We start from the raw sequence: 18,888 nt of genomic DNA, 5'->3' as shown, positions 1-18,888 counted from the left end.
TCCATGGGTCTAGATTTCCTCTGCCTTCCGTGATTCCCACACCTGCTGACCCTCAACCAAGGCAAGATTTTTCATCCAGAGCTCCAGACTCAACACTTCTCTGCCTGGAGGATACTCCCTCAATAAATCAGATTTTGGACTATGCGTGCAAACCTTCTACCAAAACTTTGTAAAATTACAAGTGGAACATCTTTTCGAAATTTGCATCATCACAGAACTTACCTGCCGCTCCAATGATGCTAGACACTGTTCATGCCTTCCTTCTACTTTTCAAGCAAGGTCTCTCACACGCTACACTATATTGCAGCTATAGTTGCTCATCAACCTCAGAATATGGACTCTGAATTCTTATTCAGACATCCTATGCTCAAACAATTTTTGCATGGACTATGGAATATTTTCCCGCCATGCAAACCACCTATTTCTTAATGGTTGCTCCAGCTTGTCCTTAACCGCCTAACATGGCCACCCTTTGAACCATTTGGCAACAACAATGGAAAGACTCTTGGCCTTTAAAATTACCTTCCTGGTTACCATCACTTCAGCCCTCAGAGCCAGTGAACTCTCCGCTCTCCATGTCAACCAACCTTTTCTATCATTCCATCCTGACAAGGTTTACACTAAACACTGACCTCACATTCCTTCCTAAGGTGGTGTCTGAATTGCATTTACGACAACCCATTGTTCTGTGTACACTCTTCCCATCACCTGCTAATGACCTAGAGCGCTCCCTACCCTCCTTAGATGCTAGGGGCACCTTGGCATTTTATGTCTCCCGTTCTGCTTCCTTTTGGAAATCTAAGAGAATTTTCATCAGTTGCCATGGCCCTTCTAAGGGTTCTCCAGTCCCTTCTCAAACCATTGTCAAATGGATTGTCTTTACTATTCGCCTGGCATATGACCTTACCCGTGAACCTTTATCTGGGCCAGTCTGTCTGGGCACACTCTACAAGAGCCATAGCAACATCCATGGCATTTCTTAGAGGAGTTGGCTTGGTTGACGTTTGTAAAGCGGCCACCTGGGCAATGCCTTCAAATTTTGCTGCTCATTATCGCCTAGATGTCTGGGCCAAGGCTGATGCCTCATTTGGTCGCACTGTCCTTGCCTCTGCTTTGTCATGACGTCCCACCTCCTGGTAAGTCAGCTTGCAGTTACTCAATTGTGTGTATTCACAGAGACCATGAAGAAGAAAGAGATGTTACTTACATGTAACTCTGGTTCTTCAAGTGGTGATCTGTGGAGTCACACTTCCCGCCCATCCTCCTCTCTGCCCGTCATGTATGCTTTTGCATGCTGGGCAGCAGCGGACTGTTCTACGGGACTGAGGCACTCTGTGCAAGCACGACGGGAGGGAGGTCCTAACAGACATGTGTAAAAGCTCAAAGTTTCAGAGAATCTCTGTGCAGGAGCACTAAAACCCAATTGTGTGAATTCACAGAGGACCACTCAAAGAACCAGAGTTACAGGTAAGTAACCTATCTTTTTCAACACTGAGTTCAATGGATATACTCTCAAGCTCAGGATCCCTGACTGGAACTAGACTCTGCAGGCAAAAAACATTCTTCTGTTCTGTTGACAAGGGCAGAAGGCCAGGATCCTGCTATTTATACCAGGCCTGGTTGGTCTAGAGATTTCACACTGCCTGCCAGTTGTGGGGAATGCTGTAGCGTGCTCATTTCCCTACTATATGCACACACTACGCATTAGCTTAGCCTGCTAAGGTAGATCCCAGTCTTGAATCATGAGCTTTTTGGTTAAAAAGTTTAAAATATGTTAGAATCTGATAGTGGTACAACTCGATACTGTGTAAACAGAGCAGAAATCCACTACCTATAGTTCCCAGTTTGAGTAATTATTCCCAAAGTCTAACATGTCATCACTCAAATTTGTCCCAAGGGTCAAAAAAAAAAAAGCAACCTGCCTGTTCCTTCTTTTATCTTCAGCACAAAATGCTATCCTTTTAATATTTCTGATGCAAAACTGCTATTTTGTATCAAAGGTTTTCTGCTCTGAATAAATGTGCTTATTAAGGATGCATAGACATGTGCCTGCCTTGCTCTGGAAAGGTTCAAACCTTTACAAGTATTCCAGGGGGATGCTCACTAGACCTTGATTACACTTGAAAAGATTTTGTCACTGCCACCTCCTTCTTCCCTCTCTCCCAGAGCCAAGGCACATGCTTTTGACCACAGAAAGATTTTGGGAGCAGCGTTGAGGGCTTTGTACCCCAGTGGAGTGTTTTGCCCTTCCAGGCACTGAGACCTAGACTGCCAATCTAGAATCCCTAGTGGGAAACTAACTGGATGGCAGTTTCTATCATAGCACATCTACTCACAGGTTAGAATATCTGATTCTAATGATACATTCACGTTAGGGGTGTTGTATGCATTCAAAGTAGGTGGCTTGAATGCATGTGAGCAGAACTGGGGCAAGCACAGTCCTCCTGTGGCCTCACCCCCAATCCTGTGAGCCCCTTCTGCCTTTTAGGGAAAAGGAAGGCAGAAGCAACTGTGGCTAATTCTGTGCATTGCCCTACTGGAGGATGTTTTCTCTCCTTAGTCTACCAGTATCAGAACCTGTAGTAGGAAATTAATTCTGAATGTTGCACTGGATAAAACAAGGAGATCCCACTCCCCCAAACCAAATATATTTTACATTCAACTGGAAGAGAGAGAGAGAGAGAGATGATGGCACCTTGTGTTGCAGCAGGTACTAGTGCATATGTTCTAAGCCACGGATAGTCCATATGACAATTCTAATGTCCTAAGTGGTCACCTGGGTAAAAAGACTGTCTCTCCCTGCAGTCTGGGTGACTTTCTGCAAAGCACCACAGACCCTCTTTCTGTTTTTAACCATTTATTTGGCTTTGGAGCAAATAACTCAGTCTGTTCCATGGTGTTCCTGCACATCAGTTGTTTCTCACATGGTAGCAGCGGCCATATAGAACAATTCAAAGCAGCATGCATTGGTGAACATAACAGTTGAATCTGTACAAAGTTTCCCATCCCTGGACATTCTTGGCGATACATGCTTCTATGTGTCCACATTGAGACTCTGTGGTGGGCACCATAATTTATAGAAGTATTTCACAAAGACAGACAGGAATTTGGTATGTCTCACAGTATGAGATGAACCATCAAAATATAGTTATCTAGGGCCAATTAATAGAAGATTTTATGTGGCTCCTACCAAACCTTGAGAAAACTATGGTGGGGTGGTTTGTTTTTATTTTTGTTGTGGTTTGTTTTTAATTCTAAGACTCCTCCTAACCAGCAAGATTAGGCCAGCATAATTCTGGAAGTTAGTTCTCTTAGTGCACTAAGAGAGTAACTTTTCCAAACTCTGGTTCCTATGTTGAAATGCAGCTACATAGATAAATCTTACATGCAGACTTTCCTCTGTATTTATGTATGTGTGTGTATTCTGCATTAGAAATAATTGGAAGTGTTAGTTTCCATAGATATTATAAATGCTGCTGGTTGACTATATGAAGGGTTAGCAAACTCTGATAATAAAACCCTTTTGCTTTTGCAGACCATACAGATCTCAAGGGTCTTTTTTTCTTTTCAAAAGCAACAGTTGTATTTTCTTTAGACCTCAAGCTATGAAAAAGGCTGAGCAGAGAACTTGGGAGATGACCAGCCTTGGGCAAAACAGATGGCCCTTTTTAAAATGGAAGGAACCAGCCAGTAAGATACTGTAAATCTGTCTCCCTGGCTTAGAGGCAGAGAACGGAGATTTACAAAACTGCATAGCTTGCTGTTTATATTTTACAAATGTCTTGTGTGTTCCTAGGGACTTGCTGAAATCAGGAGCTGTCATCAGCAGACTTAGCATGAATGTCACCATTGGCGATCTGGGCTACAAAGTAAAATGTTATTTTTAAAGGAAAATGGCTAATCGTAGAAGATGGGCAGATAAAACTTGACAAAATGTGTATATTTACCACATGAAACTAACCAGAATACTGTATTTCTGATATGCTGACACAAGCTAGAGGAAATAAAAATTTCCTTTCAAGAAAATATTTTCATTAGGGTGCTAGGAAAATGTAATATACCTTAAAACAAAAGCATTATCGGGAGAAATGAGTCCTACATCAAATATGTAAAAACTTGATTTATTGGCCTATAAATGGATTGTCTGGAAAGGATCTGTTCCGGTTTTGTTGACAGCTATGACCTATTTAAAAATACAGGTAAAATACACTGATACTTTTCTTATATCACATTGCAAGTGTGTCCATTTGTAACATAAAACCAATTCTTGAACTCTTTGCATGGATTTTTTGCTACAGCGAAAGTATAGGTGGGATGGAAACTTAAAAATGTCCCCTGAGGCTAGGAACCATTTCCACGTGGGTTTTAAAATTATTATGAAGGCATGAATGGCAGTCTCATTTGTTGGAGTACTGTGGCAAATGTTTCCTGGAATTTTGAGGGCTTTGCATCCTTCTTGGAATGCCCCAGTTAACTTCAGCGATTTATTACTGCCCATATAATAAAGTGGGATTGTATTCACAGTACTATATTGCAATGGAATCTAATAAGTTTTTCCTGTTTTCTTTTACAGGAATCCAGTAAGCCTTATCCCTCAGACCTGTCTCGTAGTCCCCAAAGCTTGAGTGACACTGGCTATTCATCTGACGGGATCTCCAGCTCTCAGAGTGAAATCACAGGCTTAGTGCAGCAAGAAGGAGAACAGTTAAATGAAACCGGAATTGTAGAGCCCAGCCCTCCGAGTCCTTCTGAACTCACAAAACTGGAAAGCAGCATGCGCCCTCTACTGGAGTCAAAGGGCTTGGCTCAACCGCCAGCTGAAAAGGGGAAAACATACCATGAATTACGAGAGGAACAGAGGCAGAGGCAGAGACCACGGTCCCTTTCTATTACCCCAGAAGCCTTTGATTCTGATGAGGAGCTAGAAGACATAATGGAAGAAGATGAAGACTCTATAGAATGGGAAAACCAGAGGGAACAGAGGGATAGCATGGAGTCTTCAGATGACTTTGGCAGTAGGCTTCGCCATGACTATGTAGAGGACAGCAGTGAAGGAGGGTTCTCCCCATCACCTGGTAGACAGAAAGTCAAAGAGAAGGAGATGACTGACGAAGAGTTCATGAGGAGGCAGCTCCTGGAGATGAGCGCAGAAGAAGATAACTTGGAGGAGGAGGAGGAAGAATATGATCGTGACAAATACAGTGTTACAAAAAGTGGGCACAAGCCAGACTCTGAAAAAAGCAGAGAGGCTACCTCATCCAAGAGGCGCTTGCCCCACAGCTCTGGGAGCATATATGAAGAGGAAAGAAAAGAGCTGGGGAGTACAGAGAGTGATGACATGACTGCATCTCAGGGAGGTTTGCGACGGTTCAAGACCATCGAATTAAACAGCACTAACAACTATGGCCGAGACATGGAGATTAGCCAAGAGGCAGACATCAGCCTAGACAGAGAACCTGAACTGGAAATGGAGAGTCTAACTGGCTCCCCAGAAGACAGATCGAGAGGTGAATATTCCTCTACCTTGCCAGCCACAACACCCAGCTACACATCAGGAACTTCCCCCACCTCCATCTCTTCCCTGGAAGAGGATAGTGATAGCAGCCCTAGCCGCAGGCAGAGGCTAGAAGAAGTTAAGCAGCAGAGGAAAGCCCGGCATCGCTCCCATGGCCCTCTGCTGCCAACCATAGAAGACTCGTCAGAGGAAGAGGAGCTGCGTGAGGAAGAGGAACTCTTGCGGGAGCAGGAAAAAATGCGAGAGGTGGAACAACAGCGTATCCGAAGTACTGCCCGCAAAACAAAGAGAGACAAAGAAGAGCTGAGGGCTCAGAGGAGGAGAGAGAGATCCAAAACCCCACCCAGCAATCTGTCCCCGATTGAAGATGCTTCCCCTACCGAGGAACTGCGGCAGGCTGCAGAGATGGAGGAGCTCCACAGGTCTTCCTGTTCAGAATACTCGCCCTCTGTTGACTCAGAAGCAGAAGGGTTTGATGTCATTTCCTCTAAGCTGTACAAGTCCGGCAGTGAGTACAATCTTCCAACCTTTATGTCCCTCTATTCTCCCACAGAAAAAATGGCGAGCTCTGCTTACCCCTCCAGCAAGCCCCTGAAAAGTGCTGAAGAAGCATATGAAGAGATGATGAGAAAGGCAGAAATGTTCCAAAAGCAGCAACCATCCCAACAAAGTGTTTCCTACAGCAGCACCTTCCAACAAGGCTATCGAAGTTCAGAAGGCCAGAGTAATTTTGAGTACCAGTATATAGATGACTACAGCTATGATGGCCGGAACATGGACTCCTCCCAAGCTGACCAGCAGAATGAACTTTCCAAATCTGGGGCAGTTTATGAAGAAATTCTTCAGACATCACAAAATATCTCCAGGATGCACCAGTCCTCTTCTCTAGATCTGACACTTGAGCAAGAAATGAAGAAAAAGGGAAGAGAAGACCCCTATCAGGAGAAGCGGTTTCTGAATGCAGAAAGTGCATATGAAAGTGGCCCACTCACTCCTGGGACCAGTCCTACACAGCTGTCTGCTCCCGTCTCCTTTTCCTCTACAGAAAGCAGTGCAGGCAGAGTAATCCCTGATGTCAGGGTCACACAACATTTTGCAAAAGAGAGTCACGAACACTCAAAACTTCATAGCTCTGCTACCGCATCTAGCTCAGTTTCAAAGAGTGTAACAACACCGTATTCATATGCTAAAGGACCCAGCCCAGTCACCACCATTGTTTCTAGTCCAGCAAGTGCTCCACGAATCTATAGCACTCCCACATCTTTGAGCTGCTCAGATGTGCCATCTGTGTCCACCCCTAGCCGAAGTTATAGTCAAACAAAAGTAACTGCAAGTTACGGCTCCCAAATAGAAAACATTTCCAGGGTCAAGAGTGTTGCAGAGATCAGTGGGCCGTCAACAAGAGAGAAACTTCAAAGCATTACTGACAGTAAAACACCTAAAATGTACACTTTCTACAAAAGCTCTAGCCCACCACTTTCCCCTTCTTCTCCTACTCAGAGTCCCACTCATTCTGCTCCAAGAGCTGGGATGCTAGCCAGTACTGGGGTGGGAACTAAGTCGACAGCTGAATTTTCTACCCAAACACACAGCACCATTATTTCATATGATGTCTCAGCGACTACTTCAGTACCATCATCTTCTCCAATGGTAGCTCAAGGAACACAAACCCCTCACCGTTCTAGCTCCCCTCGCCTAGCTAGACAACAGTCATCACAGGAAGCCCCATTTATGGTCATCACATTAGCATCTGATGCAGCCATTCAAACCAAGCCGATTGGCGCAAGTTCTTCCATTTCACCAGCCTCATCTCCGACTCAGCAAGGCCGTCAGCAAACAATGCATAGTTATAGTCAGACAGTAATCAATGCAGCACAACTCCAGCAAGAGCAGCTGCAGTCCACTTATGCAAAGACACAATCAGTGCTAGAAAGAGCCTCTGCTTATACTGCTGCAATGCAGAAAGCACAAAGCCCTGCTGCCGCTGACAGCTTTCCTGGTGCATACAGCTGGGGAACACTGCCTGCAGAAAACATTTCTCTATGTAGAATCTCATCAATACCTGGGACATCTAGAGTAGAACCTGGACCCAGGCTACCCAGTAGTAACATTGTAGACTTGCGGACTGCAATAAAGTCAGCTCCAATCATCATAACAGACCAAGGGATGGATCTCACATCCCTAGCTACTGAGAGCAGAAAATATTGCCTCACTATGGACGAATCAAGTCGGCAATCTACAGCTGTCCAGCCCTTAATTATCAATCTTAATGCCCAGGAACAGCCTCATGCAATCATTAGCACAGCCACCACTGTCAGCATAACTGTTGCATCTTCCATGCTTGTGTCTCAACCAAAGCAGCCTGCAGTCTATGGAGATCCATTTCAGAACAGGATGGACTTTGGTCAAGGGACAGGAAGTCCCATCTGTCTGACACAAATTAAGCAGGTAGAGCAAGCCGTTCAGACTGGCACCTTCAGAGGATCTGCAAGTGGCCCTGGCATGTCTGCTTCCGGGGGCCGGCCAGATGCTGTAGGCCCACAGCAAGCAAAGTTTGCCCGGTATAATTTGCCCAACCAGATGACAGCCTTGGTGAAGAAAGACACTGTGATCACACAGACCACTAACGCACAGAATATTGTTAGTGCCATTCCCAGACAATTTCCTCAGGATCAAAGCACAGAGGTATATAGAGGGATCCCCATGGAATTCAAAACACCGACCCCTGCTGCCACCCTGGCTAGTAAGAAATCCCAAGTGATGATGGTGCAGATGGAGGATATAGCAGCAGGGCCAGTCACAAAACTGATGAAAGAGGAATCTCCTCCCAGTGCTTTGGATCTCACAGGGATGAAGCCTGAAAGTCAAGTAGCATGCTGTGATATAGTGTACAAATTTCCATTTGCCGGCAGCTGCACTGGAGCTTTTAACCCTTCTTCAAAGGTGCCAGAGAAAAATATTGGGGATGCAACTCACCCTGGAAAACCTAGTGGCCCATATTATGGAAGCAGAGAACAGGAGGTGTCGGATACATATCCTTATAAAGAACAATCAGCGCCAGGGCCTCATCCATATGAAGAGCACAGGTTTTATCCTCATGGGGTGTTTGGGAGATTGTATTCATCCATGTCAGATACAAACCTTTCTGAAATGGGCTTGAACTATTATCCGGTTAAAGGAGAGCAGCTCTTCCACTCCCTTGCTGGGGATTCTGCTGTGGATCTAACCACCATGAAACATTCATACAGCCACAGCTTTACGGAGGGAGGCTACATGGGACATGGACTGCAATATGGCTCCTTCTCTGATCTCCGACAGCCCACTGATTTGCTAAGCCATTCATACCCAATGCGAAGGTACAGCTCAGCCTCAAATATTTATTCAGATTATAGATATGCACCAAGAGGTGACATGGCAAATTTCCAGGAAGCTAGTCTGGCGCATTATAGTGCAACTACAGCTCGTGAAATTAGCCGAATGTGTGCAGCGCTCAACTCCATGGACCAGTATGGGGGCAGGCATACAAATAGCCCAGATCTTCTTCAGTATGGACCTGGTGCTGTTGGTGCTGGACCAGGAGGGACTGGTGCCCTCCCAGCTCAACAGGGTGCCATGAAAGCCAACATGATGTATAACCCAAATTTTCCAGACTCTCGCCCAGGCTTTGGGAATCTAGCCCAATACAATTTTGCCAGACTTGGAGCTGTCAGACAAGTCCTCCCTTCCACAGCCACTGTGCGTGCTGCTGATGGCATGATTTATTCAACCATTAATACACCAATAGCATCAACTGTTCCCATTACCACCCAGCCAGCTTCTGTGCTACGACCCATGCTCCGGAGCCTATACAGACCCTATGGTCCAGCCGGTATCACAGCTGTCCCTCTCGCCAGCCTGACCAGAGTGCCTCTAGTAACTCCAAGGATGCCCCTTGCAGCCCAAGGTCTGTATCGGTATCCAGCACCTAGCAGGCTTCCTGCAGCTCCCACATCATCAATGATTGAAACACCAATGTATTTGGGGAAACCTGTAAGCACCACTGCAGCCAGCACAGTTGCCGGTAGTGTGAGCATAGCACCAGCTTCCAAGCCCTCAGCTCCAACTGCTGTCAGTTTGCAAAGGCCGGAGCAGTCAGGGACTAGCACACGAGAGGAGGGGTCTGTGGCAACATCCAGGGCACAGAGTACTATAAGAGACACCAGCCAGACACAGCAACAGCAGCAGCAGCCACCACCACCACCACCACCACCACCGCCACCTCTCCCAGCAACCCAGAAACAGCAAAGTGAAGCTCCACAGTCCAGCGTTGCCAGCAAAGGAGCCACAGAAAGGGAGGAAAAAGAGAAGGAGGAAGAGAGGCAGAGGAAGCAGCAGGAGCATATCCTTCAGATGGAGAGGGAGAGAGTAGAGCTGGAGAAGCTGAGGCAAATGAGGTTGCATGAGGAGCTGGAGAGAGAACGTGTGGAGTTGCAGAGACACAGAGAGAAGGAACAGCTGTTGATGCACCGTGAGATCCAAGAGTTACAATCCATAAAGCACCAAGTCCTGCAACAGCAACAGGAGGAGCGCCAGGCCCAGTTTGCCTTGCAGCGGGAACAATTGGCCCAGCAGCGCTTGCAGTTGGAACAGATCCAGCATTTGCAGCAACAGCTGCAGCAGCAGTTGGAGGAGCAGAAGAGACAAAAGAGTGCTTTCCCTCCTCCAGTATGTGATCCAGCTGGAAGGATGCCTCCACAGGCTGCCCCTGAGATAGCCATGGAAATGCAAAGGACCTTGGCGCAAAATGGACAATTCTGGCCAGCCGTAAACCAAGCCTTCATAGCAACCGCAGGCCCGGGGCAAGATGTGCAGCCACAGCCTCGTTATCCGGGGCTCCAGAGGCCTCTCACCAATTCAGCTTCTGAAATGTCCCTGCCAACTGAAGACCAGTGGGAAACCAGTCGAGGAATAAAGAAACGAAACTCGATGCCGCGTCTTCGGGATGCCTACGAGAAGGAACCTGGCCGTGAGCCTTATATTGTTAAGAAGATCACAGACAGCAGTGTACAGACTGATGAGGAGGACGGGGAGGAGCACTTCTATGCATCCCGACGCCGCCGTACCCGTCGCAGCACTGACTGCAGTGTTCAGACAGACGAGGAAGACAATGGCGAATGGGAGCAGCCAGTGCGGCGCCGACGTTCCCGCTTCTCCCGGCACTCAGACTCCAGTGCTGAAAGCAAGCAAGACTCTTCCACCAAAGGTGTGGCCAGTATAGCCATCCAAACCATCAGTGACTGCTCTGTGCAAACAGAACCTGACCAACTCCACAGAGTGTCCCCTTCCATCCATATCACCACTCCTGACCCCAAGGTGGAAATTGTGAAGTATATCTCTGCCCCAGAGAAGACTCAACGAGGAGAGAGCCTGGCCTGCCAGACAGAGCCTGAGGTCCAACCCCAGCCAGGCATCGTAGTCCCTCAGCTCACTGTGCCTACTACAATTACGCCTTACTCCTCCAACATCCAAATTGTAAGCACAGGCCCCTTGGATCCCCATTCAGCCCGGCAGCAGGCACTGGCAAAGAAAAAGCCTGACCCCCTTGAAATTGGCTATCAGTCCCATTTGCCAACCGATTCCTTGTCTCAGCTGGTGTCTCGTCAGCCTCCCAAGTCCCCTCAGGTGCTTTACTCCCCGGTCTCTCCTCTCTCTCCACATCGGTTGCTGGAGTCATCCTTCACAACCAGTGAACGGCTCAACAAGGCACATGTAACTCCACAGAAGCACTTCATGGCTGACTCCACCCAGCGCCAGCAGACACTACCTCGCCCCATCAAAACCATGCAGAGATCCTTATCCGACCCCAAGCCCATCAGCCCAACATCAGAGGAGGCTGCAAAGGACAGGTTCTCTTTGTATCAGCAAACTTTACTTCCTGGCAGCCAGGTAAGATTGTCACTTGTAGCAGATGGAATGGGTTGAAATATATTTCTGCTCTTTAATTTCAAAGCCCTTAGCTTCTGTTTTTCCTATGTTGTCCTAGAGGCTTTATTTCCTTTTTGAATAATCACTGTATGATCCAGCATTCAGTCATCCAGGAAAGAATCAGAACTGTTTTCAATTTTAAAGGGAGAAAAATTATAGCACTGTTAATGCACACCGCAGGTTCTGCACTTACAAAGTGTGTACCCAGCTTTACAACTTGCTTTATCTTATATGTAAGCAAGTCAGATGCTGGAGCAGTGCTTTGTTTTTGCTTTAGGCAGATTGCCACCTTTTAAAAAAGCCAAGTATCTTTCAAAACCAGCTATAAAAGAGTCATAAAGACTGTTGAGGTAATCGGCATTAGCCAGTAAGCATCTGCAGCAGCCAGTTTGTTACTTGACATACTGACATTTTTAGAAACCATTTTTCAGCCCTCACTCTGGGATATGAGGGTGTCCTTGGCTTTTTAAGGCAGCAAGGCCTCTTGAAACCATGCCCCATTACTCTTAAAAAGCTCTTATACACTCTATAGTATTGCATAAGCAACTGCCATGTCTTGTATCTCCTGGGTGGTATTAGGTGGTAGGTAGCCACAGGCATGTAACGGATACTAGAAGACTCTCCAGTCTTGTGTAGCATTGCAAGCTGACATCCTGATGTTTAAAAGTAATCTGATTTTGAATGGCATAGCATTCTCTCTGAATTTTCACAGGATGGGGGTTCACTGGCTTGGGAAATTCCATTCTCACAATCTTTTGCAGATATTGCTAAAGGTGTGTACGTTCATAACCAGGGATGGGGACTTGTGACTCGGAGTTGAGTCTCACTTACGTCAAACTGGCAGCTGTACTTGAGTGTTTGTTGTTGTTTTTTTTAAGACTTTTTCTTACAACTTGGACCCATTTTTCTGAGTCATGTTTTTGAGTCCCTGTTTAATGGAGACCCAGTCTTTTAAAAGAAAGAAGGAGGTAGTGATGGGGAGGGAAGCCTTCGCTTACTTTTGAAGAGGCAGCCATGATGGTTTCCTCTTGTGAGGGTGAAGGGTCCGCCTTCCTCTTCACCTCTTCCTTGGGCCTCTGAGGGTAAGGAAGAGGAGGAACGAGGAGGAGACAACGGAGCCCCTGCTGAGAACACAGCAGCCCAGTGCAGGTAAGGAGGCACATCATAGGGAGGCGGTGAGGATGGCAGGGGATGTGCCCCCTCTTACCTGCACAGCGGTGGTGATCCTCAGAGACTGCATGCCAGCTTCCCTTCCAGGAGCCACCTGCTGCCTCCATGCCTATTATCTGGTCGTCAGCTGTGTGGGTGAAGGTAGCAGCCGGCTCCTGGAAGGGAAGGTGGGCATGTAGTCTCTGAGGATGGTGGTTGTGACAGGAGCAGGTAGGGAGGCCCAGTGGCAGCAGGAGCATAACGGCAGACGAAGGGGGTACAGTGGCACAACGGCAGTGGCGGGGGGACAGGCAAAGGAACTCGAGACTCAGACTCGAGCCTTCGGACTTGTGCCCCAAGACTTGGACTCAGAACTTGGGTCCCAAGACCTGGACTCAGACCTGGGACTCAGATGGGAAGACTTGCCAACCTCCCTGTTCATAACACATTTGTGATTGAAGGTTATGGAGAACAGTGCAGTGCATCAGTCTTCCCATATATGCGTATATAAAGCCCTGAGCCTTATACCAATCTCTTTTTTTAAATGTATTTTTATACTCTCTAGTATGTATATTGTTAGCTCATGTAAGACAGCCAAAATCAAAATAGCAAGTAATTGCTGTCCTGCATCCCAAAATCCTATAGAAGCACATAAGCAATCTTGAGTTCCCCTCTGTGCCATCTAGTGGTGGTAAAGACAAATATAATTGTGTGGCACTGGTTAAAAACTGTGAAGTTAACAGAAAACTCAATGTGATATTTGAATTGTCCAGAGGTAAACAGTGAGAAAGATAAGCCGTAAAGATGACGCTGTTAAGGTGCTACATTCAATATGCCAGCAAGTTTGGAAAACTCAGCAGCAGCCAGAAGATTGAAAAGATCAGTCTACATCCCAATCCCAAAGAAGGGCAGTGCGAAAGAATGCTCCAACTATCGTACAATTGCATTCATTTCACACAATTGCAAGGTTATGCTCAAAATCCTCCAAGGCAGGCTTCAGCAGTGTGCAGACCGAGAATTTCCAGAAGTACAAGCTGGATTTCGAAGGGGCAGAGGAACTAGAAACCAAATTGCTAACATGCGCTAGATTATGGAGAAAGCCAGAGAGTTCCAGAAAAACATCTACTTCTGCTTCATTAACTACCCAAAAGCCTTTGACTGTGTCGACCACAACAAACTATGGCAAGTCCTTAAAGAAAAGGGAGTGCCTGACCACCTTATCTATCTCCTGAGAAATATATATGTAGGACAAGAAGCAACAGTTAGAACTGGATATGGAAACACTGATTGGTTCAGAATTGGGAAAGGAGTACAAGAAGGCTGTATATCCAGCACCTTCTGGAACTGACAATTCACAGAAGAACTTGGAGCACTCCCAAGCCAACTACACCAGAGTACAGGTTGCTGTCCTCTGAAGATGCCCGCCACAGAGACTGGCGAAATGTCAGGAAGAACAACCTTCAGAACACGGCCAAAGAGCCCGAAAAACCCACAACAACCATTAGATCCCGGCCGTGAAAGCCTTTGCGAATATAACTTGGAACACTTCTTTTCAAAAGCGACCCATGTGATTAATTGGTTCTTTAATGCATCAGTCTACCTGTTAGTCTCACCTAAATTCTAAAAGTTGGTTATTATAATTACATTTGTCATCTTACTTGTTTTACCTTTCAGCATATAAAATGGACAAGGGGATGTCTAACCTAGGAGGCCTAGAGCAGAGGATCAAGGGCCACTCATGGCTACTACTAGGGGGCTCTGGAGGGATCTCCTGGCCATTTGAGAAAATTTTACTGTTAAAAAGGCTTTTTGAGGAAAAAGATGAAATACCTTTTCATATCTTTTTATTCTGAAATATCTTAGCCAGTAAGTCACAGCAGATTTCCTAAAAAACTTCTTATACCATTTTTATTGACTTAGCTCTTCTTTCTCTCTTCTCCTTCCATCCGACACTGGCCAGTACAAGTTTTAAAACACTAGTACTATGAACGTTATGTTGTTATGAAGTTATGTTGTTGGGGGGGTTGAGTGTTTTATCTGGAAAGTCACTGAACAGGACAAGATAATATTTTAGACTCAAGTATTGGAAGTGGGACATGCAACTAGAGCAGTTTTCTAGTTTTTAAACCACTGAGTGGTAATATTTGGTTTTGCTTTTTTGTATAAATAAGAATACTGGAAACCCTTGTCACTGAAAGCCAAAATATATTCATGAAAGAAGAGCCAAAGGGTAAAAGACATTCTTCATCGTGGCCTCTGTGAATACACACAAAAGGGTTAAATCAGCACCTGCGCTGGACCTCTCGGAATTTTCTAGAGCTTGAAGAGAAAAGTAACAAAGTTTAAGTTGCCCCAATAGCACGTGCTCCACCCGCCTCAGCCTCCAGTTCCATTTTACCGCCATCTGGCTAGGAACCTCTCACTTGAGCTTTGCTAAATTCCTTAGATTTTCAGTATTTTCTGACCATGGACTGTCTTTCTGACTTCGCTGTTCTCAGTTGCCCTGATCTTGGACTGCCTTTGACCATTCTGTTTTGCTCCACGCTGGGATTTATTGTTTCTGGACAATCACCCGCTCGTTAGTGGGCCACGCGCCTTCAATCAACAATCCACATTGGTAAGACTGATCTTTTTCTCCCCTGCTTATGTCCCATTCCGGTCCCTTCAGCTGCTGTATTATTTGTTCCCGCAAACTACCTTTTCAGGGCGGTCACGATCATTGTCTTTTTTGTCTTGGAGAATCACACCAGCCTGGCAGTTGCAAGCACTGTAAAAAGTTCACAAAATCTGCAATTAAAGCACGCCAACAGAGATTAAAATATCACTTGTGGGATAAAACTCTTTCAGCATCTCAACCATCCAAAATTGAAATCTCTTCCCCTTCTGTCACATCACGCGCTGATGTTCATGCAACTTCTCAGTTGCCTTCGGCTGTCCCTAAGGAAAAACCCGCCAAAAAATCTGCTGGCTTAAAGAAAACCTCCACCTCGGCGTCGAAGGCATCTTCCTCTGCTTCAGTTAAATGTGCCAAACAAACCAAGCCGAAAGGTTCTACTAAATCTAAAGAACCCCTCAACCAACTGCCTCCAGTCTCGGCATCGGTTCCTTCACCAATTTTGGAGGACTCTTCCTGGGATCGGGAATCAATGTCCCAGATACCAATGGCATAGACAAGCGGACCCAATACTACATGTGGGTCTGACATCTCCAACCCTGAGCCAACTTGTACAAGCTACCACAAGTTTGGCTTCTGGCCCAGTTAGTTCTGTGTCCACCAGGTGGGCATCTCCAGCTCCTTCTTCGGCATTGGTTCAGTCAAGATCGACTTCGCCTCCACACAAGAAAACTAAGAAGACTAAGCATTTACTGCCTGATCAGCACCGTTCTTGTCATCGATTGTCTCAACATCGACATAAGAAACACTACAACTCCGACGACTCCGAAACTGACCGAAAAAAGCACCGCCATTGACGTTGACGAGACTCCTCCGAGTCAGAATCCTTTTCGAAATCGACTGATTGTCGTAGACGAAAGAAGAGGTCGAGATGTTCATATTCCTCAACATCTTCCTCCTCTCTTTCTACATCTCCCCGTCGACATCGACACCGAAAAATTGTCGACGTTGACAAAAACGATAAGCAAACACATCACCTCAAGACTGCAGAGGCTCAACAAGGACCTGTGCCACCTTTTTCGGCATCGACACACTAAGTCTACATCTACTACCATGGAAAAACATCGTAAAAGACAGCACTCACCTTCCACATCAGAGGAAGAGGCAGACTTTTCAACTAACTTCTATCCTCCTGATGATGACACTCGTCATGATGCATCAGCAGATGATCTACCTGAAGGAGAAATAATGGGTTCAGATGCAGCTGACCCCCACCCCTCATCTTCATCTGAGGATTTTTCCTCGTATGTGCAAATGGTGTCTAGAATGGCTAAGACACTATAAATGGACACAGAACAATCTAAACCGCCAACTGAGGATTTGATTTTCGGTGACATTAATCAATAGTGCACCTCACCACTCAGCTTAGCATTCATCCCTGCCCTTATGGACTTGATAAGAGATGCTTGGAAACAGCCAGCTACTTCTACACCCATTTCAAGGCGTACAGAAAAATCTTTATCGTGTCCATGGAGATGACACCAACTTTCTCCTAAAATATCCTGTCCCCAATTCCCTAATTGTGGAGACAAGCTCCTCCAGGACAAACTCTAAGGTTCATGTTACACCTACTAACAAAGAAGGGAGAAAGTTGGAAGTCCTGGGTAGAAAGATGTATTCTTTAATCTCCTTTCTCCTTAGAGTGACAAACTACTTAAGAGCAATGAGCGCCTACCAGAAACAACTATGGTTGAGAATCCTTCCAGCTCTAAAATTAACACCTGAAGACATACGCCAGGGTTTTAGTCATACTTACGAAGAGGCTCAGACAGTCTCTAAACATCAGAGACTAGCTGCTGCTGCTGCCAGGGTTCTGATATCTACTGTCACCCTCAGACGTCATGCTTGGCTTAGAACCACTACAATCATGGACGATGTAAAAACAAGGATAGAAAACCTGCCCTGTGATGCTAAGGGCCTCTTTAATGAAAAAACAGACAGTAATTTGGACGAACTTCATAAAATGAAGAAAACAGCGAAATCATATTCTGTGCAACAGCAATCAAGATTTCCCAGATACCAATGGCATAGACCCTACTCACAATATTCTCAATCTTCACAATGCTCACAATCTTATCAATCCTTCCGTCCTTTTAAAGGCCAAGATCCATCCAGATCTTCACAGGCAGCATCTTCTTCATCCGCTTTCTGCTCCCAGTCCACACAGCGTCGGCAATCCTACAAACCTCCTGCAAAGAAATCAAAACATTATCTTTGACTTTCCCTTACCTCTGACCAGACAGAAACATCCAATATGACTTCATCCATACTTACAAAACTGGACAGATATAACCACAGATGCCTGGGTTCTAAACATCATTCGATTAGGATACCAACTGGAACTAATAGAACATCCTCCTTTGGGACAGATAAAACTCACACTCTCCAACCCTGTCCTAGAAGAGGAAATTCGCACCCTATTACAAAAACGTGCCATCCAAAAAGTATCCAGAAGAGACATAAAAAAAACGGGTTTTATTCTTGCTACTTTGTAGTTCCAAAGAAAAACGGGGGAATCAGACCAATCTTAGATCTAAGGAAAATGAATACTTACCTTCATCCAAAACGCTTCAGGATGGTCACCCTAGACTCCATCATTCATCTGTTGAGAAAAAAGGACTGGTTCGTGGTAGTGGACCTCAAGGATGCCTACTTCCACGTGACAATTCATCCAAATTACAGAAAGTATCTTCGGTTTATTTTCCAGGACACCATTTACCAGTACTTGACTCTCCCATTCGGGTTGTCCACGGCACCAAGTACATTCACAAAGTGCATGGCACCAGTGGCAGCGTTTCTACGTGTACAAGGAATCCAGGTTTACCTGTACATAGATGACTGGCTGATAGTCTCTCCCTCCAGACATCAAGCCATCAAAAACACCAAGTTGGTCCTACACACTCTGAAAAGCCTAGGCCTCATGATCAATGCAAAAAAAAAAAAAAAAATCAAGTCTCAAACCTTCCCAAGTCATAAACTACATAGGAGCCAGACTGGACTCCAAACATAGGCAGAGTATTCCTTCCCTCAGAACAAATCCAGAAAATAAGAACTGCTGTACACAAGTTCAAACCACACAGGACAGTCTATGCTCAACACACCCAGCACCTTCTGGGACTCATGGCATCCACAACACCTGCCTTGACCCATGCAATACTAAAGATGCGCTCCTTGCAAGTTTGGTTTCTGTCCCTCTTCAATCCCATTCACGACAGCCAAAGAAAACGTCTTCGTGTCTCCCCAGAACTGGCACAACAACTACAATGGTGGACATTTTTTCCACATCTCATGATCAGCCGTCCCTTCAGACCCTCCGGCTCACAATCCAAGTCACAACGGACGCCAGCCCCATCTGCTGGGGGGCACATTGCAGCCGTCATCAAATTCACGCTTTGTGGTCCCAGCAGGACAAGAACCGGCATATCAACCATCTCGAACTGCTAGCAGTCACAAAGGCGTTCAGAGCCATTCTACCTCTGATATGTGGTGGTGGTGTTCAGCTGATCACCGACAACACTACGACCATGTACTAGATCAACAAACAAGGAGGGACACATTCCAGATCTCTTCTATACCTCACAATCGA

General features: G+C 45.8%; 1 protein-coding gene across 4 annotated transcripts in view; it reads left to right on the top strand.

Annotated features, from left to right (window-relative positions):
• The window catches only part of BSN (bassoon presynaptic cytomatrix protein), a 344,713-nt gene that overhangs the window by 297,873 nt on the left and 27,952 nt on the right, over positions 1-18,888 (top strand). For all 4 annotated transcript variants that reach the window (XR_013541776.1, XR_013541777.1, XM_078385504.1 and 1 more), the window contains exon 5: positions 4,574-11,440. Coding sequence is in view for 2 of the 4 variants with exons in the window: in XM_078385504.1 (XP_078241630.1) it covers positions 4,574-11,440 (6,867 nt within the window). In the remaining 2 variants the exon portion in view is untranslated. The remainder of the gene's footprint in view (positions 1-4,573; positions 11,441-18,888) is intronic.

Source organism: Pogona vitticeps, chromosome 2 (genome assembly GCF_051106095.1).
Source record: "Pogona vitticeps strain Pit_001003342236 chromosome 2, PviZW2.1, whole genome shotgun sequence".
NCBI lineage: Eukaryota > Metazoa > Chordata > Lepidosauria > Squamata > Agamidae > Pogona > Pogona vitticeps.
Note: the sequence above shows the minus strand (reverse complement) of the source record. Positions and strands in the feature narration are given on the sequence as shown.